The sequence below is a fragment of the Alosa sapidissima genome, chromosome 11 (genome assembly GCF_018492685.1).
Source record: "Alosa sapidissima isolate fAloSap1 chromosome 11, fAloSap1.pri, whole genome shotgun sequence".
In the NCBI taxonomy this organism is placed as follows: domain Eukaryota; kingdom Metazoa; phylum Chordata; class Actinopteri; order Clupeiformes; family Clupeidae; genus Alosa; species Alosa sapidissima.
This window is the reverse complement of record NC_055967.1, coordinates 29,361,185-29,386,422: the sequence shown is the minus strand read 5'-3', so window position 1 is coordinate 29,386,422 and position 25,238 is coordinate 29,361,185. Positions and strand designations below refer to the sequence as shown.

General features: G+C 42.7%; 1 protein-coding gene across 1 annotated transcript; it reads left to right on the top strand.

The window, feature by feature from the left end:
* The first annotated feature begins 41 nt into the window (after positions 1-41).
* Positions 42-25,238, top strand: plcg2 (phospholipase C, gamma 2). Its single transcript, XM_042109378.1, has 33 exons — positions 42-193; positions 1,794-1,988; positions 2,893-3,042; positions 3,421-3,514; positions 4,246-4,293; positions 4,396-4,480; positions 4,848-4,931; positions 5,075-5,118; positions 5,701-5,773; positions 6,089-6,190; positions 6,344-6,462; positions 7,364-7,449; positions 7,800-7,917; positions 8,372-8,540; positions 9,404-9,499; positions 9,798-9,890; positions 10,295-10,467; positions 11,029-11,229; positions 11,649-11,768; positions 12,209-12,389; positions 12,981-13,049; positions 13,703-13,812; positions 14,044-14,140; positions 14,486-14,552; positions 16,582-16,748; positions 18,311-18,413; positions 18,742-18,945; positions 20,737-20,873; positions 21,550-21,661; positions 22,345-22,512; positions 22,888-22,976; positions 23,121-23,314; positions 24,172-25,238. Exons 1-33 carry the CDS (start codon positions 145-147, stop codon positions 24,212-24,214), a joined length of 3,840 nt encoding a protein of 1,279 aa, XP_041965312.1. The 5' UTR covers positions 42-144; the 3' UTR covers positions 24,215-25,238.

Genomic DNA, 25,238 nt, shown 5'->3' with positions numbered 1-25,238 from the left:
TTATTACTGCTATTCTTATAATGCAAGTTCACTTTACTTCCTCCTTCAAAACGAATAGAGGAACTGACCATTTGCTGTTCCGTCAGGCTTGCAATTGTAAGCGACATTAATTAGAACTAACGGGCAGAAGATGAACAACTTTGCATGAGGTATTGGGCTCCAACTTTTCTAAAGAATTGTTCATCAGATTTGGGTAAGTTTCTTTCAGTGATTTTGTTTTTTTCACGTGTTATATAAAATATGCGAAATGATATTGAAAAGTCAAACTGTCACAGAGTTGGTAGCCTACTAAAATAATTGTAGTCTACATCGTGCTGTTCAGAGAATATCGTTGCTAGTAAAGACGTCTCCTATTACATTTTTACAAATTATTCATCAGGTGAAATCATTCCATCATCATCACATCAATTGGACTACAATTTCGAGCATAGGCGACGAAGTTAACCTTCATAAGAAGAGCGCTCTTTTTCTCGCAACAGCCATTTCCGGCACACTGTAACCTAACTTCTTTTCGTACACCTTTTAGACTGCACAGCTAATGTATAGCCTACACGTGTGAATAAAATAGCACGATTTGTATCACACTTTTAGTTAGTACCTTTTGTGTTTCTTATTTCCTTTATGTTTGGTTTATTCCAACACTAACCAATGTGTGCACTTGCACTACAACCTCGTGTGCGCGCATGGAGGCTACAGTGCTAGAGCCCATGTATTATAACGAGAATGTGATCGAGAAGGTGTGTCTGGGCTTGAAGGAAATGTTTTTAGTGTTTGTTTATGCTCCAGAGGGAAAGCCCCGTCAAGGTTTAAAGGTTTCGTAGGTGCTTTGAATGTTTGCCGGTCAATAATTCATTCGTTTTAAATGACCCAGCTCTTCCTTTAGTGTAACATCAGTATCTCACAGATCTCCTGCCCCTTGAACATATGTTTTATTGTGTCGAGCCTTTTGGAAGTAGGCCATATTTCTGGTGTTCTGCTCTCTAACTTCAGGTCAGACACTTAACCTGTTCTAGTTGAAAGCTAAGTAACGACTTTTAACAGGTTGAGCGAGGAGCCTCAAACTTTGTGGGTCAAGCTTGAGTCATTTGCATTTCAGTCAATGACTAACCGGTTGGAAAACTCAAATGGGTTTCAGTGATACTTTCAGGTGCACACAACACTGTTGTGTTAGAAGAAGGCATTTACATGGCTAGGAATAAAGATATTTGGTGTAAAACACTAAACGCATTTGTATGTGTGTGTGACCATGCATGCACTGCACAGTCTGCCAAACTCCAGTTTGATAGAGCCCACACAGCATGAAAGCACATTATTTCCATGCAGTTTTTCTTTCTTTCTTTCTTTCGTTCTTTCTTTCTTGCTTTGTTTGTTTGTTTCTTTTTTTCTTTCCATTATGTGGGCAGCCGTGGCCTACTGGTTAGCGCTTCGGATGTGTAACCGGAGGGTTGCCGGTTCGAACCCCGACCAGTAGGCACGGCTGAAGTGCCCACCTAACCTCTCACTGCTCCCCGAGCGCCGCTGTTGTTGCAGGCAGCTCACTGCGCCAACTCACTGTGTGCTTCTCTCTGTGTGCTTCAACTCACTGTGTGCTGAGTGTGTTTCAGTAATTCACGGATTGGGATAAATGCAGAGACCAAACTCAAGGAATTAAAAAAATATATATACTTATGTCTGTCTGTCTCCTGTGGTCTCTGTCTCAAACACACACCGCTGCAGTGGGCACTTTAAAAAAAAAAATTCCCACACTCTCTTCTTCGGTCCCCTCTCTCATCTCTTTTGTCTCTGTGGTTCAGGTGCAGTGATGGCAGGGCTGGGGCACCAGCAGGGCGAGCTGACCGAGTACAAGAAGAGCCTGATCAAGCGTGACCTGGAGATGGGCATCGTCATGACTGTCTTCCGTCAGAAGACGGAGCGGCTCACTGTGCAGGTCATCATGGAGACCAAGCAGGTGGCATGGACCCGCACGGCGGACAAAATCGATGGAGTGTGTGAGTGTTGTCACCCCTACCCCTCCAGCATGTTGCTAATCTGTATGATACTAACTCCAGCTCTCACTCCATATCCTCGCCTGAGGTTGTTCTCACTCTTCTTTTACCCAGTGTTGATGCAAACTAACAAACTAACTAACTAACTAACTAACTAACTAACTAACTAACAAACCAACTAACCAATTAACTACACTCAATAGTTAATGTTTAGGTAATCTTCATTTTTTTCTTAGAACAGACACATGTTAGCTTCTGCCTGTGTAGGGTTACCCTTTCATCTCTACTTCATAGAGTAACTGACACAATTCATATATCTTTGTTTTTAAAAGCAATGTAACACAAGTTTAAAGAATCAGTTCTGTGTCAAATGTAACAGCCCCAGGCAGTATCACACTGCATGGAGACTCACTGGAGGAGTGGTTTTAGGGAGGGATTTCACTTTATGCGCAGCAGTAGGTGTTAGTGTGTTTGTGTTGATGAGAAGTATCAGCATGAGCATTTTTGAGAAGTGGTGAGAGTATCCGCATATGTATTTCACAGAAAAACCAAGTCACCATTAACGTGACTTTTTTATGCTTTTCATATTCTTTAACATTCTCTCTTTCTTCTACTTTTTTCTATGTTCATGGACATTTTGTATTTGTGTGATACTATGACCCTACACATGTATGCAAGTTGACATATTTGTAGTGTATTTAAAGTACATGGTTTAGTCATTGTGTAATGCATGGCATGCTAAAGTAAATACAGTAATAGAAATATTGGTCATGTTTGGCCCATTCCATTGTGAGAAATATACTGTAATAAGCATATTATACCTTTTATATAATGGGCAGGACAGTTGTTAAATTATAACAATTGGCATCACAATGCATAAATGCTGTCTAAACCCTCTCTACTACAGTGGACCTGTCAGAGATTCAAGAGGTTCGACCTGGCAGAAACTCTAAGGATTTCGAACGCTTTAAGGACTCAAAGTGCAAGCATGATGACAACACCTGCTTTACAATCTTCTATGGGACACAGTTTGTGCTCAATACACTGAGTCTAGGAGGTAATCATGTGTTTCTTTGTGTGTGTTTGTGTTTCCCCTTGGTTGTGTGTATAATGTTTGTTTGTTTCCCCCTGGTTGTGTGTATATAGTGTTTATTTTCCTCCCCCATATAGGCTTTAGCCTATATGTGTGTGGTTTTTCCCCCTGATTGGTGCATAATGTTTGTATGTTTCCCCTGGTTGTGGTTGTGTGTATAGACCCTTTCAAGAGAGTTCCATTATCAGCATCATAATTGGCCCCACAAGGCTTCCGTTTTAACATTCCATATGTTATCTTAATGCAGAGGAAGTAGATTGGGAACCAAATAGAACGTTCAAGCATTGTTTTTGTTTACCTTGTTGAAAGGGTCCATATATAATGCTTGTGATTGTTACACAGCTGACACTGTGGCAGAAGCAGAAAAGTGGCTGATTGGTTTGGAGCTGCTGAGAGAGGAGGCACTAGAGTCTCCCACACCAGACATTATTGAAAGGTACACACACACATACGCACACACATGCACGCTCTCTTTTACACACACACACACACACACACACACACACACACACACACACACACACACACACACACACTCACACACACACACACACACACACACACACACACGCACACACACACACACACACACACACACACACACACACACACGCACACACACACACACACACGCACAAATAGGGTGCTAATTTTTCAAATAATGTGCACCACAAGAGCAGGGTGGAATCAATCATAAAGGGATTGAGTAAATAGTATCACTATTCATGTCTGTAGAGGTACATGATGGAAGTTGATTATAAAAGTTGTTTGTTTTTAGAAGTTACACAGAAATTACGTGGCCTTGAAGGAATTGATTTACAGAGAACATCCTCATTTGTGCACAAACACACCTGACCCTTGCACTACTACATCTATGCAAACACACCTGACCCTTGCACTACCACATCCCTGTTTGCGAGGAGGGTTGTGCACTAGTTAAATCAGCCAAATCATTTTGCCTCATAATTTTTATTAGCTTTACTTCATGTGCAGCGGACCTAGCCCATAGCCATAGCCTGCTGTGATATGGATCAAATTGGAGCCCGTACATTCAAATGCACACATACAGGCATAAGAGCCGCACACACATATATGCACACGTACACAGGTTCATTGTGGTGTTCATGTATGGAAATTTCATTATAATGATTTTCTTTTCACTTTTAGTTGGTTGAGGAAACAGATGTACTCAGTTGATCAGTCAAAAAGAAACAGGTAATTTAAAAATTTCTCTATTAAGAGCAAGCATCCATCACATACGCCTTCATCATTATCTTATTGTTATACCATTGCTGTTGTGTTACTGCTGTTTGGCAGAGTCTCTTTGAAGGAGCTGAAATCTCTTCTGCCACAAGTTAACTTGAAGGTCCCTAGCTCACGATTCCTGAAGGACAGATTTGGGGTACTGATGTTTTTTTTTTATCTCACTAACTCTCCGCTCTCCAGTAGGAACTTTTAGATGTAGTGTCACATTCAATGAATTCAGGCAATGCAGATTTGTCATGCACTATGAGTAGATAAGGGGTGTATTAGAAAATGTTGATACACATGAAAATTGCGATATTATGTTTTGTGATAGTGCTCTGATGGTGGGTGTTTCAGTCAGTGATACATACAAATGCAGATTTTTCTGTTCTCTTGCATCAAAAGTCAGACATTACTGTTTCCCAGTAATGATGAATTTTGTATTGGTTCAACTGCTCTCTACTAAATGGTTCATACTGAAGCTGTATGTTTGAAGCTGTACTACTGTGTTTTATGTCATTTAGGAGGTTGGAGCAAAGAAAGATGTGTTGGACTTTGAACAGTTTCATAAATTCTACAATTATTTAATGTTTGAAAATCAGAAAACTGTAAGTATGGACAGAAACAGTCATTTTATACTACAAATTGATTATGTGCTTCATTTATAACGTGTGTGTGTGTGCCTGTACATTAATGACAGCTTGAAAGTGGTTTGCTGGACTGACTCGAGTCCACCTGTGACTTTTCTCAGATTCTGGAGGAGTTTAAAAAGGAGTCTTGTGCATTTATTATGGGGTGAGATGTCTTACCTTCTGCTCTTATTCATTATCACCTTGACAACGCAGAATGTATTTTGAAGCTATGCCATGTAGCCTACTGTAGCTTGCACTGTTGGTATGTTTCAGTGGTTCAACTGAGATGTGAGCAAGATCAGATGTATATATATATATATATACTCTTTTGATCCCGTGAGGGAAATTTGGTCTCTGCATTTATCCCAATCCGTGAATTAGTGAAATACACTCAACACACAGTGAGGTGAAGCACACACTAATCCCGGCGCAGTGAGCTGCCTGCAACAACCGCGGCGCTCGGGGAGCAGTGAGGGGTTAGGTGCCTTGCTCAAGGGCACTTCAGCCGTGCCTACTGGTCAGGGTTTGAACCAGCAATCCTCCAGTTACAAGTCTGAAGTGCTAACCAGTAGGCCGCGGCTGCCCCTAACATGTAGTATACGTTGTTTTCTTCAGCTGCAGTGTTATTTGTGTGTTTGAGAACTAGTGCATTGTGGCTCTGGCCGAGGGCGTAGAGGAGTCGTTCAGTGAAGAGATGTGATGTGTGTTATTTGATTGACGTGTAGTGCGTGTGGTGTGTTTGTAGGAACACGGATCGACCAGACTCCTCGGCTGTTCTGCTTTATGACTTCCAGCGCTTCCTTCAGCTCCAGCAGAAGGTTAGAACAGCCTCAACAGTCCTCAGATCTCTGGTCCTGCGAATGCTTGATCCACACTAAAGAATGGGACGAAATATGTTATAAAGATGTTTCATTTAGTTTAGTACATTTAGTTCAGTTTCAGGATGGGCTCTATAAAGAGGCGTGAGATTTATTTGTTTTCGTGCTATATAAATAAACTTGAATTGAATTGAATCTAGCAGACACTTTGCATGCCATGCAGATCAGTCTCAGTCCTTCTCTCCCTCTCCCTCTCTCTCTCTTTCTGTTTTCCATACATACACAAACTCCTCTTTCTCTCTCTCTCTCTTACAGGAGGCCTGGGCGTACAACTTAAATCAGGTTAGGGAACTGATGACCACTTTTATCGATGACACCATGAGGAAAACCGATGACCCAGAGTTTACAGTTGGTGAGGTATGCACCACCACAAGATCTTGCATGATAGTTCTCCTGTTTACCTTGCAGTATGTGCACACTTACATGTTTCTGCTTTTATTCTGTCCTTTCTCTTCTCTTTTCTCTTCTTTTCTCTTCTCTCTCTCTTTCTTTCTTTCCCCCGTTCCTTAGTTCCTTAATTTCCTCTTCTCCAAAGAGAACTCCATCTGGGATGAGAAGTACTCTGAAGTGAACAACCTGAATATGAACAACCCGTTATCTCACTACTGGATCAACTCCTCCCACAACACGTGAGTGCCCCTCTGATCATCCCTCACCCCATATGCAAAGGCAGAGGAGCTGTGCAAGCAAACAGCCCTTAGATTTTCATCTGTGGTGTCTCTGTGTGTGTGTGTGTGTGTGTGTGTGTGTGTATTGTATGTTTGTGTGTGATATATTTTTGAATATGTGTGTTTGGATGGTGGTGTGTGTGTGTGTATGTTAGGGGTGTCATGATTTAGGCTACATCTCAATCTCAATTTCGAACTCAAAAGTAGAATCAACGATGCAGCCATACCCCCAATGTCATGTCCAGCATGTAACTTATGCCAAGACACACAAACACACATACACATGCTGAACTGCGGCGTCAACACTCCTCTAATTTTGGGCTGCAGCCAGTTAAAATATACACATCAACCGACCGAAATCGAAAACCCTCTTGCTACTCTGAAATCACTGGTGTGGAAGTATTTTGTGTTCATTCATGTCAATTCACACTAACTTAGCCTACTCAACGTAGCAAGTGAAAAGATGATCTACTGTAGTTACAGTCCAAAATTACTTTAAGGCTTAAAATGAACACTGATAAGTACATATTCCATGAACATTAAACCTTGGGTCTCTTCAGAGTGTGCTGAAGACATTCTGTGTTGTTTCATTTCACTATGTTCACTGTGTGGAACAGTTTCAAAATAAAAAGCGGTTTCAAAATAAAAGCCCCCCGAAACAGAATATGAAAAGGCCAAAAAAAGTAAATAACATATAAGGAATGCATTAATAGTAATATTAAAAAAAGATCGAAAATCGAATCGTGACTTTAAAATCGAAAATTAAACCGAATAAAGGATTTGGATAATCGTGACACCCCTGTGTGTTTGTATATGTTTGTGTGTGATAAATTTTTGAATATATGTTTGTATGGTGGTGCAGGTACCTAACTGGCGACCAGCTGCGAAGTGAATCGTCCACAGAAGCCTATGTGCGCTGCCTTCGACTGGGCTGCCGCTGCATAGAGTGTGAGTGCCCCTCTCCTCACAGTCACTGCTGCATCTCACACACTGTCTGGGGCCAAACATACTCTCCCAAAAACAAAAATAATATGGAATATTAAGTTCATAAAAACCTGATAAATTTGCCTTTAACAAGGTGACGCATATGTTTTAATCATAATTCTTCTTTATTATTATTTTATTTTATTTAGATACATTTTCTTGCGTTGTCTGGAGCGTATGCAAGGTTCTAGTGATTTCCATATAAATCTGTCATGTGACTGGTTGTGTGCCCATGGAGTGTTTTTATATGGTGGAATATTTTGGTGGACGTTTTATTTATTTGTTTGTTTATTTATTTATTTGTTTATTTGCAGTGGACTGCTGGGATGGTCCAGACTACCCCATCATATATCATGGCTGGACAAGAACATCCAAAATTAAGTTTGAGGATGTGGTCAAGGCCATCAATGAGCATGCCTTTGTGACCTCAGAGTGAGTCAGAACCTCCGTAGATTCAGAAAGTGACCCTGTGGGCTAGGATAGTGTGGAGGCTATGGGTGGAGGCACACTAGGTGTATGTATGGATTTTGTAGGTGTATGTATGTATTTGTAAAGTGAGTGTAAATGTGTAGTTGTGTGTGTGTGTGATTATATGCAATATTGCAATATATTGCTCAACCCGATTTGTGGCAGAAATGGGTGGAGGAGGGTGTTGCATGAGTGTTGACTGATCACTGTTATCAGTGGGTCAGTTTATGATGTGTGAAAATGATTATCCCTTTAGAGACATTACATAATCTATCTATCTATCTATCTATCTATCTATCTATCTATCTATCTATCTATCTATCTATCTATCTGTCTGTCTGTTTATATCTATCTATCTATCTATCTATTTATCTATCTATCTATCTATCTATCTATCCATCTATTTGTGACTGAGCAGTTACCCCTTGATCCTGTCCATCGAGGAGCACTGCTGCCTGGAGCAGCAGAGGATGATGGCGGCCATCTTTAAGAGGGAGTTTGGGGACAAGTTACTGGTGGACCCAGTGGAGGAGTACGCTGAGCAGCTGCCCTCTCCAACTCAGCTTAAGGGGAAGATCATCCTCAAGGTGGGGCAGAGCTTGTTCCTCTCTCTCTCTCTTTGGTTTTCACTGTGTCTTTCTCTCTCCCTTTCTTTCTCTATAAATCTTGAATTTCTGCTAGGGATCAATAAAGTATCTATCTATCTATCTCTATCTATCTATCTATCTCTCCCTCTCTTTCTCTACAAATCTTGAATTTCCTCTAGGGATCAATAAAGTATCTATCTATCTATCTCTATCTATCTATATCTATCCATCTATCTATCTATCTATCTATCTATCTATCTATCTATCTATCTCTCTCTCTCTTTCTGTATCTTGTTTCTCTCTCCCCCTTTACCTCTTTTTCTTGCTTTGAGTCTCCCTCTTCCTCTCTTTTCTCCTCTCTCTCTCTCTCTCTCTCCTGCTCTTTCATTTCTCTTCCTCACTCTGTCAATCCTGAGTACTTCTGGAGTTTGCACACCTTTGTGAGGTAGTAGAGGATCCATGCACAAGCAGCTGGCTACAGCACCCATACCACATTCGGGTCCATGTACCCACGGGGACTCATGTTCCAGTCCGACCCGGCACATGGCATTGAGCTCCACAGAAGGCATATGGTCCCTGAGTTGTACCACACTGAACATAATAAAATCCATAAAATTAGAATTAATAAAAAACTTAATAAAATTCACCATATAAAATTCACCATTCAATTTACTCTTCAGGACAGGACTGTGTGGGTTCTGTCTCTGCACTCTGTGTGCATGTAAGTGTACCTTCACACACACACACACACACACACACACACACACACACACACACACACACACACACACACACACACACCAGTACCTACACACACATTCTTTTTCATTTAGTTGATCACTCTCCCTGTCTGTCCCACACAGCACAAGAAGCTGAGCATGGATGGCTCCCTTGGGAGGAAGGACACTCGGAAAGGAGAGAAGCAGGGAGACCTCCTCATCTGGGACCCTGTAGATCAGGTAGCGAACCACACTGGCTTCTCCCATACCCCCCTTTTTTAGAATAGCAAGTGCATGATACCAGTGAATGCAGTGTTGTAATGGTACTGGCCTAGTGAAGCTATGTTTTGTTAACGTGTCACAGCTGTGGAGCGAATGCTTCCATGACTGTTGTAAGATGTCCTGCACATGTGATATTTCCTAGAGAATTCATTATTGCAAAATGATGCGCCATCGCCATAAGCTTGTTAATACTGAAAAAGATATTTTGGTTTCTGTTCATGCTACAAGCGTTAGCTTGTCTTTTTTCCTCCCTCAGAAATGGAATCGGCACTTCTGTGTAATCTCAGATGACAAGCTCTACTACGCCGAAGACAACGAGGAAGACGTAGAGATGGGGACGGTTGGTCAGGTGACAGTTCCCACTTTTTGGACTACTTCATTTCCCCCTTCAAGGAGATTGTTTTTTAGTGTGGTTTGTCAGCTTGTTCGATTACAAATATTGCCGGCCCAGTTTTCATGATGGAACGCTTAGTGGTCATGAAGCATGCGGGCGCAAGGAAGACTATTTTTGGAACAAATCCAAATCATTGAACGCATCCATAAATCCAGTTTCACTTTCGCTAACATGGCCTTGTTTTATTTTAGTGCCCTTCTAGTTTATACTTCAATTGTTCAGTATAAACTTCCGTTGTAGACATAATATGTTTCTTCCCACATTTTGCATTTGTATTGTCTCTCCCTATCCCACTGTCTCATATACAGACACAGACACCATTCCTCAGAAGGCGTTAAATCTCTCTCTTTTGCTATCAGGTATATGCGGAGCAGCACATCACTGAGCCCTGGTTCCATGGGCGCATGTCTGAGGGCCGGCAGACAGCCGAACGGCTCTTGCAGGAGTTCTGTGCTGACACTGGCGGGAAAGACGGGACCTTCCTGGTGCGAGAGAGCGATACCTTCCTCACCGACTTCACTCTCTCTTTCTGGTAATTAGCATAAAGCTCTCATGCTATAAGTATAAGTAATTTGTTTTAGGGGTAGGACTATTCAGCAGGGAACCAGTATAGTGCATTTTGACCAACATGACATTAGCCATTGAAAATAAAATAAAAAACAGCAGACATTTACAAAATCAGTTGCGAGGAGGTACTTAAGCATTGCAATTTGTTCAAGATGGGGAGAAACTGCTTCAATGATGTGCACAAGTGATAAGATGATGTGGAGTTTGAACAAACAGTTTTGAGAATTACTATTCTGATCTGAGAAATGCACCAAAGCAACTGAGAAAAACTGAAACCAGTAACTTCATACTGGGCCCGAGTTCGGCGGCGATATAGGTAGCACGAAGCTACGTCAAGACGTGGACTCTGGAATGGGCGAGACCTCTCTGGTGAAGTGAAATTGAATAAACCAATCACCTGCAACCAGTGTTAAATTCTGATCTGTCCATCTAATTAACTTTGGTCTGACTCTGCCCATTTTGTGCGTCTCACTTTACTCATGTTGCAGTTGAGGCTTCCACCTTGTGTGTTTGTCGCCCCCTGCAGGCGAGGTGGGAGAGTGCAGCACTGTCGGATCCGCTCAGGCTCTCAGGATGGTCACATGTACTACTACCTCACGGACAACCTGCACTTTCCCAGTGTGTACGCACTCATCCTGCACTACAGGGACAGCCCACTCCGATGCCAGGACTTCAACCTGCGCCTCACCGATGCCGTTCCACGGCCCAACCAGCACCTGCAGCAGGGGTGAGATGCATTCATATACACAAACAAACATGTACATGCACATACACACACACACACACACACACACACACTTACACACACATGCACTCAAACACACACACATGTATTCAGGCCATTTTACCTCAAGTCTTAAAACTGAACTTAAAACCCAGGGATGTACTAACATTTACATCGTATACTGTATAACACTACTTGTGTTATTTGTGTGTGAGTGTGTGTGTGTGTGTGTGTGTGTGAGTGTGTGTGGGTGTGTATGTGTATGAGTGAGTGTGGAATGTGCATAAACGGTAAACTAGCGACTGATGCTAGCCTCCACGGGAGTTAGTGTCCTCGCCAGGCACCTCCTGTATGTGAGATTGCATGTTCTTTACGAGTGTTGTATTGTGCACCTCACAGCACTGGCTGCGCGTGTGTTCCAGGTGGTTCTACGATAACCTGAGCCGGGGAGAGGCCGAGGAGTACCTGATGAGGATCCCACGTGATGGAGCCTTTCTCATCCGCCAGAGAGAAGAGATAGACTCCTATGCCATCACCTTCAGGTATGTCTTGCTGGTCACCGACAGGTACACATGTCTCAAGCTGGTGGAGAGATTCAGCAAGGTGATGGGGGCCGATGTTTGTAAATTGCGGTAGGGGGCAGAGAAAGGCAGAGAAAGGTGCAGATGAAGTGAAAATTTAATAAATACCACGTTTTACAGCGTTCACTATCTGCGGTTAGTCCATGGCGCTGATAACGCTACGTTCGAAATCTACGTACATCTGGCCCTCTGTCTGAATAATTCAGCTATCCTTCAGATTTATTGTGCGAGAGAGGAAGAAGGTTATAGTTATCGTTTTGTGTTGAAATGTGCACAATGGCACTACTACCCCTAGTGAAATCAAAAGTAAATATATATAAAAAAAATTGTATATTGAATAATGTAGTGTGTGTGTGTGTGTGTGTGTATGTGTGTGTGTGTGTGTGTGTGTGTCTCATTAGGGGAGATGGTATGGTGAAGCACTGCCGTATCCAGAAGGAGGGCACCATGTACGTGCTGGGTTCCTCTTCTGAGTTTGAGAGCTTGGTGGAGCTGGTGAACTACTTCCGGAAATATCCGCTGTACCGAAAGATCAAACTGCGCTACCCAGTTACCCGAGAGCTGGTGGAGAGATTCAGCAAGGTGATGTGAAGGGGGCCGATGTGACCGAACATGTGAAAGCAAAGAAATAAGAAATGAGAGAGAGGGAGATAGAGAAGTGTGAGCACGGAAGTGGCAGAGAGAGTGTGAAAGTGAGAGAAAGAAATGTAGAAATAGAGACAGAAGATGAAAGGATGATAGAATAAATGGGTATTAAATACTGTAAATGCAAAACTATATTTAAGCAATAAGCCCCGAGAGGACGTGGGTGGCGCTGGTTACACAACAGCTAAGAGGTGTTGTTAGGCACAACGTGCTAGCGGAGTGCCTAAAACCCCTCTTAGCTGTTGTGTAATCAGTGTAACCTATGGACTCAAGTATCTTATTGCTTTTCTAAAACAGTTGCTACATATATCTGGCAATATTTCATAAAATAAAGGCACAGCAAGGAAAACACAGCAACTGTAACTTTTATAGTTGTGGTAGGTCAAGGTGAGAGTTTGTGCTCATTATACAACGGCATCGAATGCGATTCAGCCAATCACAATCAAGGACCGGAACTATCAGTTTTACAACACTCTCTAAACTATGACTCTCATGGCAAGCATAACTGAGCCTTTTTGTCACATGCAGGAACGGGACTGTGGTGCCATCTATGATATGAAAATGTACGTGGAGCCGAATGAAATTGAGTCTACCATGGTAAGCCTTGGATACATCTATGATTAAATAGGAGGAAACTATTTGTCTCTACCTACTGTAAAGATACCCACGTATTGGGCAGATGCAGAAAGGGAACAAATGTGCCTAACGTCACCTTAACCAAACAAATCATGAATTTGTTGATTGCAGTGTTAGCAGTTGGACCATCCAAGTAAAGTATGACAATAATTAGTATAGTTTATTGCATCTACTCGTCCCTTTGATTATATTTGGAGATATAAGTGTGTAAGGAAAGGGAGTCGTTGATGATGGGTGGATGATGATGATGCATTGATGTGATGATGATGATGGTGGTGATGACTGTTGTTCTTTCTCAGCCCGATGATGATGATGATGATGATGAATGGATGGATGGATGATGATGATGATGATGATCAGGATAATTGATGTTGATGGACAAATGGATGATGATGATGATGATGATGATGATGATGATGATGATCAGGATAATTGATGTTGATGGACAAATGGATGATGATGATGATGATGATGATGATGATGATGATGATGATGATGATGATGAATGGATGGATGGATGATGATGATGATGATGATCAGGATAATTGATGTTGATGGACAAATGGATGATGATGATGATGATGATGATGATGATGACTGGTGTTTTTCCTCAGCTACAGAGCACGGTGAAAGCGCTGTATGATTATCGCGCCACCCGGGCGGATGAACTCACCTTCTGCAAAGGAGCTCTCATCCACAATGTGACCAAAGATCCCCAAGGATGGTAAGCATGACTCAAATGTGAAATAATCTAGTGCAGTCTCTCTTACAAAGAAAACCTTTTTATTTATAGAAAGATTATGACGCGTTACATTAGCATTAATGGAATGTGATTGCAGGTGTAAGTTTGCAGAGTGTTTTACAACGGCTTTCAAGGTGCCTTAGCCAACCATAAGCAAAGACTGGAACGTGATACTGTATGTCCTAGACTGCTCAAATGCCCCGTGTGTCACAGGTGGAAGGGAGACTATGGGGGGAAGATCCAGCTTTTCTTCCCGGCCAACTACGTGGAGGAGTTGTCAAGTAATGCCAAGTCTGAATTCCGAGACCCAGTAAGATACTTCAGCTATCTTCAAATGTTCAGTCTTTGTACATTTTGACACCTTTACGTTTACATGCTGAACTGGTCAAACCTCTCTTGTTCTCAGTTGTCTCCATGCACACAACTACACACAGTTGTCTAGGCTCTTTTAAAAAGTTTAACATTGGACTGAAAGGAATAACAGATACAAAACGCCTCAGTGTTCATCCAAACACCATCACCAGTTTAGCACACAAAAGAAGGCGATGTCATGATGTCATGACCACTTTTAGTCCAGTGTTAAAATTAAACTTTCTGTGTGTGTGTGTGTGTGTGTGTGTGTGTGTGTGTGTGTGTGTGTGTGTGTGTGTAACAGGCCATGGAGGATAATCCGTTGGGCGACTTGTGCATGGGTCTGGTGGACCTCTCCAAGTGCAGTGTCTGTGGGTATTTCTCTTTGTCTTTTAACATGTGCTACAGTATGCATTCTCATTGTCTCACACACAGGATACTCATACCCTTTAACATTTTATCATTGCATTTGGATCAAGACAGTTGGATCATAGTGAAATATTGCATGATCTAGCTATGAGCCAGTTACGATACTCAACACTGTTACATTGTACAGAGACAAAAGTGCATATGTGCAGACACAGAGCAATATCTAGCAACTTCTTTCTAGCCCAAACATACAGCCTACTGTATGGACATGTCCTAGACTACCTAAAAACAGAGCAATCAGTTTAAAGTTGTAGCATACAAACATTTTATATACTTCATTTGATCCCATTTTTTAAAGTAAATTTTTATTAGGAATCAAATTTTCTGAATAATCTAATAGATTAAAGGAGTTCAACAATTCCTCTCACACACATGTAACAGGGTTAACCTTTAGAACCCGATTGACGCAAAGTGCGTCAAAAAATACACCCTTTCTTCTCTGTTACATTGCTCCGGAACTGTTCATCGCAGCGAGATGAAACCTTTATTGCATGACAGAGCAGAAGTGGGGCTTTCCAAAGAGACTAAACACTTGTCTGTACGTTCAAGTATGAAAAAAAAAAAATCATGGAATTAAATCAAATTGCATCATATTTACAGTCTATACTTCTCTGCGTTCACCTGCGCACCCATTACTCTTGTTTGAATTACTCGCGAACCCGTGATCGCATAGATATGGCAAGCATATCAGATATAAGAGGAGACACAGAGTTATCATTTGATACCAAGTACATCCTTCTGGGTTATAAAACAGACGAAGTGACAGCAAAATAATATCTTCATATAGCTGGACTTACCCCACGTTTTTGTCTGTTTTTGTGGCAAAGCATGTTTATAATCCAACGCTATCGTGTGTTTCTCTATGGCAAAGCATGTTCATAATCCGGTTTTGAGATCCTAGCAAATTCCTGCATGACATCCAATTCAAGGCTCACATGGCATCCCAATTTGTTCAACAAAGATCCACCTTTTTTGCCTTTACTTTGTTCATGGCAATGCAGTAAAAAGTTGAGAATCATTATGAGTGCATACACCATAGGCACACACAGGCTAACACGCAAACTCGGGTCATGTCAGGTCAGATCAGTTCGTGTCACAGATATGGAGCGCAGAAAGGTCAAAAAATGGCATTTATTTCCGTAAATCACACACCACATATTTCTGTAAATTGCTCAGCCCCAGAGTATCCCTCCAACATAGCAATTATATTGCCCGATTCAGGACAGTCTGCCCTACATACACATGAAATGCATGTAGAGCTATGAGCTAAAAACAATATATAATATGTGTGTGTGCCACTTACAATGACCAGAATAAATCCTTATGAATAAAGGTAGTGAAAATGCCACCACCACCACACACACACACACCAGTACCTCTGAACCACCAGTGCCTCTGAACCTTATGCTTATATACTCACACACAACATGGTCTTTTATCCCTCCTCAATGCAGCTCACACCAGACATGCCGTCCAAGCACACACGTCTGCAGACACAAATAATGTGCCATACACACTTAGTGCAAAGGTCTTGTGTTTATTCGAGGGCATTTATCTGTTTGTGGAGGAGAGCTGGGTCCCTGGTCCATTTACCCTCTCTACAGTCTATTCCAAACACTCAGCATGCTATTTACATTTGCAGATGAAAACACCAGAGCACTCTCTCCCTTTCCCTCTTTCTCCTCCTTTCTTCCTCCCTCTCTCTCTGTCTCTTTACCCATCTGTCTCCCTCTCCTTCCTTCTCTTACTCTCCCTCTATCTCTTTCATCACCCCCTCTCTCTCTCCCCCCTCTCTCTCTTTCTCTCTTTCTCTCTCTGTCTCCTATCTCTCCATTCCATGTGTATTCCTCTCCTTCACCCCTCTCACACTTGCTTTAATATTTCTTCTGCTGCCATCTTCTTTGCCTCTCATCTTGTGTTCACCCCTGTGTTCTCCGCCCCCCTCCTTCCCTTCCCCTCTCCCCCTCGTAGTGAGGTCCTCTAAGAACGGGATGAGCCATGTGTTGAGTCTGATGCCCAGTGACGAGCAGGAGGGCTCTCAGCAGTTTGACTTTGCCACGGAAACGGTGGAGGAGCTGTATGAGTGGTATCAAGTGGCATGGCACATCACCCAGCACAAGATCAACAAAGATTATGAGGCAAGTCCCACGCACGCGCACGCACACACACGCGCATACACACCAGACCCGGCGCTAGGGGGGGCAAAAGGGGGCAGTGCCCCCTCAAATAAAATATGTGCCCCCTCCATTGTGACCACCATACTGTATTACGTTTCTATTTTGTTGTTATTTCATGTAGATATAGTCTTCTTCCGTTAGTTAGGCTACATGCAGCGGCATAAAACTCACACAGCCAACTCTCCTTGCCTCGGTCTCTCACACACACAATGGAGACTCCCCTCCGTGGCCTATTGCCTCATTAGCGGAGGGAGCGGGGGTGCGGTCGCTCCGGTCCCACGGCTGCCACGACCGCACCTTTGGCCAAATCTATCTTGCTGAACTGTTATAAACATGCTTATTTGTACTGATTGCTGGGAGGGGGAAGGGGGGGGGGGGGGGGTGCTACTAAAGATGCCGCTGGTCTAGTGCGCTCTCAAAGGGAGCTTGTCATGCCTATGTTGTAAATTAAATAGGCCGCAACAGGCACTCTCCCTATCACTGTTGCGTTTTAAAAGTGAAACTGATGCCACAACTGGTCTGGGTTTGCTGAAGTAACCTAGGCTACAGGCTGCATTTATTACAGAAAATCAAGGAACATAGCAAGTAGGCCTAGTCTACACTATTTAGAGACAGGAGCTTAAGTTTACCGCGACAACAGCTGTCACTAATTCACATCGTCGTAGGCTGCACCGATGCACAGACTAAACGGTAAAAAAAGTTATGATAGCCTACTGGAAGCTTCTACCTTTTTGGATGTGTAGAGTTGTAGGCCTAGGTGCACTTAGTTGTTAGCGATTGACCAGGTTGCTTTTTGAAATGAAATGCACTTGTTAGGCTAGCCGATTGTAAAAATAGGGAAATTAAAGTGTGTGCCGTGCCTCTACATTACACAAACAGTCTTAAATAAGTAAGATAACATTCGTTAGACAGGCAAAGCTGTCAGCAGCAACATGCATAAGAGCCTTAATAATGTAAGAGCACAGCTGGGTCTTGCAGACACTCGCGGTCGCGGTTAACATTAGGCAATTCAACTGAACTGTGACATGAAATGTTTGCTCCGCCACCCCGCCCCCCCCCCCCCCCCCCCCCCCATAAAAAAAATGTGCCCCCTTGGAAATCGCAAATGCCCCCTCTGCCACTGTACTCTGCAGCCGGGTCTGATACACACACACACACACACACACTCACTGTCTCTCTCTCTCTCTCACTCTCTCTCTCTCTCACACACACACATACACACGCACACACACACACACACACACACACACACACACACACACACACACACAGACACACACACAGACACACACACACACACACACACACACACACACACACATACACACACACACACAGACACACACACACACACACACACACACACACACACCCCAACACTCACACACACAGACACACAGACACACACACAGACACACACAGACACACGCACACACACACACACACACACACACACACGCTCTCTCTCTCTCTCTCTCTCTGTGAACCACTGTGTCTGACATGACATAAATTTTTGCCCACAGAAGCAGCAGCAGAAGGAGATCGAGACCAAAGATGAGGTGGCCATCGAGATGTCTGACCTCGTGGTTTACTGTCAGCCACGCAGCAAAGACAAGGAGAGTTTCGGTACGGAACTGCTCACACCTCAGACACACACACACAGAGACACACAAACTAACTCTCACACTACTTGATCGCAATCGTGCTCCCTTCTTCTGCATTTTGTTACATCCCAAGTAAGCAAGCATTCTTCTCAGAAGTCATGGGTTTCAGACCTAGTCATTCATTTCCTGTGAAATTATCTTGATTTCTTGGGCACTGTCTATCCCTGCAATACCAGAACATTGGCCAACATTACCTCAGGTCTTACTGTAGCTGTGCGCCCGGTTTGGCCTCTACTCTGTCTGCTCCACTGCTCCTCACAGTAACACATCTCTGCCTTCCTCCTCTCCAGCGAGGTTCTCATTTAATGAGATCCGCTCGTTTGTGGAGAACAAGACGCCAGCTAAGAGCAAGTCCAAGGAATTCCTTAGGTACAACCGCAAGGCCCTGAGTCGCATCTACCCTAAAGGTCAGCGTGTGGACTCCTCCAACTATGACCCATACCCACTGTGGCTATGCGGAAGCCACATGGTGGCACTCAACTTCCAGACAGCAGGTGAGGACCTTTATAGTCTCATAGAAGGGATACAGATATTACAGCTTATCACCCAGAGAGAGGAAATACTCTTTTCTTATTGGCTGGTAGGGTGGCTATTAATCCTCTATAACGGGACACCTATGAAGTAGATATGGTAAAAAAAAGTCCCCGTTCCATGTCAATGCTCATTTGAATGGTAACGACAACAAGCATAGTCAACAATGGTTGAACTAGGAAGCAGGCTTAACAACCATGGAATCAACTGTAAACAAGCTAACTACCCACCATTATCACTGTCAGGACCAAAGAAAGTTGTACAACAAACTGAAGTTGGCTGAACCACTTATTTCCTTTGCATGCATAAAGGCATGACCCTTGCCTATATACATAGTGGCAACTGGGTAATAAGCAGGATAACGGCCTTCGAGGTGTCCCGATACACAATATACACTGCTGTGCTCGGTGGAGTTATTTGCCTCTACCTCGTCCATTGATTCTGTATATTGGGACACCTTGACAGCCGTTATTGCTTACATATGTCTGGAGAAACTGTGTATAAATGTGGTCCAAACATGAGAACAATTCATATTTGAAGCTTATTTATCCAATTTAGTGACTCCAGAATAGAATGCATACAGTTGAATGCTGTTTAAAACCTTTTTAAATATCTAGAATTTAAAACATAATAAACCAATTTGATGACATCATGCAGCTCATCGTATCATTAATGAGGTCATTGTGGTCGAAAGTCCGAATCTTTAGTCAAACCGAAGACATTTTCATTGTTTTAGGGTGCTAGTGGGATTTCTGAAAGTGAAATCACAAATCACGGTACACCCTCTGAGGTACTGTGTTATAGGACATAAACCAAATTCTTTTCAAAGTTTAGGGTAACATTAGTCATGCAGATTATAACAATACACTTATATCACATTTGTATTCATTTAGCACACACTTTTAGCCACTGCAGCTTAGAGAGCACTAACTACCCACCACATATTTTCACTAGAATGTGTGTCCCCTGCATATGGATTTTAGACTTGTTAGCACCTAGCAATAGCAGTAAAGCTGTGGGAATATCTCAGTGTTTCATGTCTCCAGTCTGTTCTCTAATGAAGAGGTACAGTTTGCAGCACACTGCTAGGGCCAGCGTTTTGGGGCGCAGCTTTCCTCGGGTGCTTACCTGAAGGTCACTGGCTGAAACAGATTACAGATTTGCATAGCGTCAACAGTGACCAGACTTGATTGCTTCATTTGTTGCAGCACCTGTGTATGGGATGTGCCTTCTCGCTGCTTTCTTCAGGTCCTTGCACTCTCATCAAAAAGGGTGTCAAGAGTAGCCCTGCAAGACTTGGGCCTCCCAGGCAAAATGCAATCACACATGCTCTTCTCTCTGCACTGTTCCACCAGTGGGTGTGAGTGTAGGATAAGTAGGTCACTGTGGTCGGACGTCTGAGTCTTCAGCCAGACTGAAGGCACTTTTGTTGTTTCTGGTGGTAGTGGTGTTTCTGAAAATGAGTCACAAAGCATAGTGGACCCACTCACTTGATCTGTTTTGGAGCATTGCACGAGTGCAAAAACCACCCTTTGTCTCCACAAACACCTGAGTTGGTTTCATCCTTTGAACAGACAGATCACCCATCACTGTTTTGAACATGATTGCTTTGGACTTATTCCTGCAGGTAGTTAGCTTGTTGATTTGTGAGATGTCCAGTGGAGATTCAGCACCGCATTTTGATTGTTTGTAATGTCAGTGCTGTCTGTTGTGTTTGCTTTGAATTCAGACTCACTGCCTGTCCTCCTCCACAGACAAGTACACACAGCTGAACAGCGCCCTCTTCAGTCTGAACGGGCGCACTGGCTATGTGCTGCAGCCTGAGATGATGCGAGAGGAGGACTACGACCCACAGCAGAGAACCTCAGTCAAGTACACCATCACAGTGCGGGTGAGAAGGCCTGTAGGATCAATGTCAGAGGTGGAGGGTGATGTGTGTTTGACTATACCTAAGAAATGGGTGCGGTGGTAGCGCAGTAGTCTGAAAGTTGTGGGTTCAATTCCCGGCTTCCACCTTTGTTCCCTTGACCAAGGCACTTAACCCCAAGTTGCTCTGGGGACAATGTAATCCCTTGTGATATAGTTGACATATGTAAGTCACTTTGGACAACAGCGTCTGCTAAATGAATAAATGTAATCCGGCTTGTAATCCGTAGAAAGTCTAAGTCCTGCCGCATGTTTACTCCAACCATTCACTAAACCAGGTGATTCTAATTAGCACAACTCTGCATCCAGGTAAATGAGCTAATTATTGAAATAAGTGCACAGGTAGAACCAATACATGGGAGGACTTTTACTTTATGAAGCCGGACTGACCCCTCTGATCAATGTGTGTTACAATGCAAAAGCTAGCCCTTAGTTAGATTCTTCCTCTTCATGTGCTGTAAGTTTGAACCATGTATTCAGTTCTATAAAGTTATATTCGAAGAACCAATCAAACCAGTCAAACATTTTTTTTGTCCCATTAGGGTAATTTGGTTTGCAGCAATATATCTATAACCATAATGATATTTTTAAAAAAAGTCGTAGTAGGACAAAAACGTCTGAAATGTCTGGTCTATCTTTAGGTGATGGGCGCCAGACATCTGCCCAAGGTGGGGCGCAGCATCGTCAGCCCTTTCGTGGAGATCGAGCTGTGTGGCCAAACGGACGAGAACAAATTCAAGACTATCGTCCGCCGTGAGTGGAGGGGACTTTGGGGTCATGTGTTTCTCTGGTTGCCATGGTTATCCAGCAATTGATTTGAATCATTGGATTCTGATGTGTTACAGTAGCACATTTAATTGTTAATGGATAGTTGTACCAGATGTGTCTATACTCTTCTGCAGTTGCCAGTGATGTTCAACTAATTGTACTTTTGTCATGAAGAACTTTGCAGTCCACTTTGATATACAAGGGGGGCAGAGAGAAGGACAGAGAGGGACAACAGGACTTTAATAAGACTCCTTTTGAAATGTATTTTTGAAGAAGTTAAAAAAAGGTGTAACTACCTTGTCTGTTCTTTGGAAACATGCCTACGATTTGTGCAGGTTCAGTGTTAGAAATAAGTTTTCCTTTGTCACTTTTGACAGTTGGTTTTATGAACACTGTACCATTGTTGTTGAACACTATGGCACTGGCAGTTGCAATGCTGTCACTGGCAGTAAACAGTTTGGCAAAAAAGAAAACATCAAGGGTACAGATGTTGTTGTGAACCTTTTATTGTGTACTGTTTACTTAACCCCTCTGCTAGTTGCACATTGTGAACTGTTTACATTTTTTAAGCCCTGAGTGTTTGCATATAATTGACTGTTTGTTTAACCGTTGTTCTGTTTTAACCCTTTGTGCTGTTTTCATGTTGTTTGTGCTGGTGTGGTCTCCAGATGATAATGGACTGAATCCTGTGTGGCCTGCCCCTCCTGAACCGGTCACCTTCACGGTCCACGAGCCTGAGCTCACCTTCCTGCGCTTCGTGGTCAACGAGGAGGACATGTTCTCTGACCCCAACTTCCTGGCCCAGGCCACATTCCCTGTCAAAGGAATCCGCTCAGGTAGACCGCAGACGCATTCTTCACCAGCATTAGATGGCAAAACAAATGAACTGTCCGCAATGTACACTGAACAAAGAGTAAAGTCACTTAATGAGCAAAGTGTGCATGTAAAGCTGTTGTGTGGTGTGTGGGAGCATTGAGCTGATCCACTGATGGTTGAGTTTGGTATTGCATTAGCAAATAGATTTTGCCTTGCTATTGAATTAGTTTTAGTTAGACTGTAGACTTTGTACTTTCCCACAATTTAAATTAGGGCCCATAGTGTATATAGTATGAACAAATCCACACACCGTGAGAGCACATATGCATACATAGTTGCCAGTGTGTTTAGATCCAAAGACCTAGTGAAGGCAATCGGCACTGATCTGTTTCTAGGCTATCGCTCGGTTCCTTTGAAGAATGGCTTCAACGAGCCCATTGAATTGGCATGTCTACTGGTGTACATCGACTTTCAGCAAGTGGAGGTGAGAGTCTTACCTTGACATACACACACACACACACACACACACACAATATATTTAGTTGAATGTGGATACTTTTGTTAGACAATAGTAGGATGTCCAAACAACGGACGTGGAAGAGTTTTTGTGTGTCTGTGGTTCCCTCAGAAAGCAGAGGAGGAGCTTTACTCATCCTCCAGCCAATTGCGTAAGAGGCAGGCTGAGCTAAGCAACGAGCTATTCCTGTACGACTCACAAACCAACTTGCAGCGTGCGATGCCTCAGCACCGCGACGACCTCATCCGGGAGTTCAGCACCAACGAGAGGCAGCTGATGAAGATCCAGGACACCTGCAAACAGAAGTAAATCGCCCCACTACGTCTCGCACACACAGTGGACGGCCTAAGCCCCACCACAAGCTTTTGTCCTTAGATGTGATTAGAGCACTGAGCTCAAGAACACAAGATAAAACAACCACGTTCTCACTCTATCAACAATGAGGGCAACATATTTCCAATGAGGACAACAGCATCCTGCTTTTAAAGGCCACCCTCACATAGACTTTCATGCAAAATTCCAATTTTCTCAATGATGCCAAACAACTTTAACATGTTTCAATGACGGTATATATTTTACACTGTAGATAGATAGATAGATAGATAGATACTTTATTGATCCCCAGGGGAAATTCAAGACTGTAGCAGTCACACAGTATTAATTCCCACAACATGTTTTGTAATGATGTCCCTATACTGGCCCAATGTTAAAGGAAGTAAAAGAGCTTCATCAGTGTCCTACCATTTGAGGATTTACAGTTTGTTTTTGCTTCAAAAGTACATGTTTTTCCAAACTGAATAGTCTCACTACAGGAACAACGAAAAAGTCATATTTACGAGGATATCTATGCATGTTAGGCTTCTTCATTCTTTCCTTCAGGGTTTTACCTAGTATTATCTCTATGTTAAACAGCTTATTTGCACGGAAATTGTTCAACACTTTTTTTTATCATGCCTAACATATGTTCCTAAGCATTGTTTTGACAACAAATCCTACATATTGGCCCTTGAATATGATCACTGTATATGTAGAGTGCATTCATGAAGAGAAGTGCGTTCTGTATATGCAGAGTGCATTCATGAAGAGAGTTTCCACTAGGGCAATCCCTGACTTAATTCATGTATTTTGAGAGGTAAAATCACATCATCCTCTCTCCCTGCAGAATAAAAGAGAAGAAAATCAACAACAGCAAGTTCTACTCCTGAGAGAACGCCAAACCTCCAGTCGCTCTTTCCAGAACACACACACACACACACACACACACACGTACGCACACACACAAACACACAACATTGCATGACATAACAAGGTCGCAGCTGTGTATGAGCAGAATGGTGCATTTGAGCTGTTTTAAGGAAGTAACAAGCCAAAGTTGGAGGCAAATGCAGAAATGCTGTGCAATTTCACTCCACACTATGAAGAACCCTCCATCTGGTACAGTACCTACAACATAACTATATTACACACAGCCGTTCACTACTCTGGTAATTTAATTGAGGGGGGGGGGGGGGGGGGTGTTGCTCAATCCGGCTTCTTGGCACTTGGCAGATCTGGCTGAATTATCAGTGGCGTTCTTAATGACCGTGACACATTGTTCACCCAATAGTTACATGTCAGTCATGTGTGCTTAGAACAGGGCACATCCGCACAGAGAAGGCCAAGGAGCTTGATTTGAACACCATGGCTTTAGTCAGATAATTGGGTGCCATGGATTTAGTGACCACAAAGTTACATTTCAACTGGACGACTAGAGTCCTGCTCCAGTAGCCTACATTCCTGCTGAAAAACTCAGCTGAAATCAAACTGTACGCTTAACACTTAAAGAAGCCCTATGCAAATCTGGTTATTCCTTCGCTGTTTCTGGGTTTTTGCCTGATTTTGTTCAAGAGACTATCAAACCACATTACAAAAACGAAGTTCACCCAAGGATAGGCTACTTACAATTTCAGCAGCAACAAAGCCAAGGGGGGTGTAAATGCTACAGAAAAAAAAGTGATGGAATGTCATGTTTCTTGTCTTGTCCATGTCACATGTTTCTTAATATGTATGCTTAATTATACAATATATATAATAATAATAATATAAATAATGATGGTGATAATTACTGTTGTAGTAATATTATTCCACTTCCACTTGTGACAGGTTATAGCTCAGTGTGAATTAAAGATAAAAGGTTTTAGTTGCACTCTGTTAAACTATGTGTGAAAATAAACTTGTCCTTACTGTTCA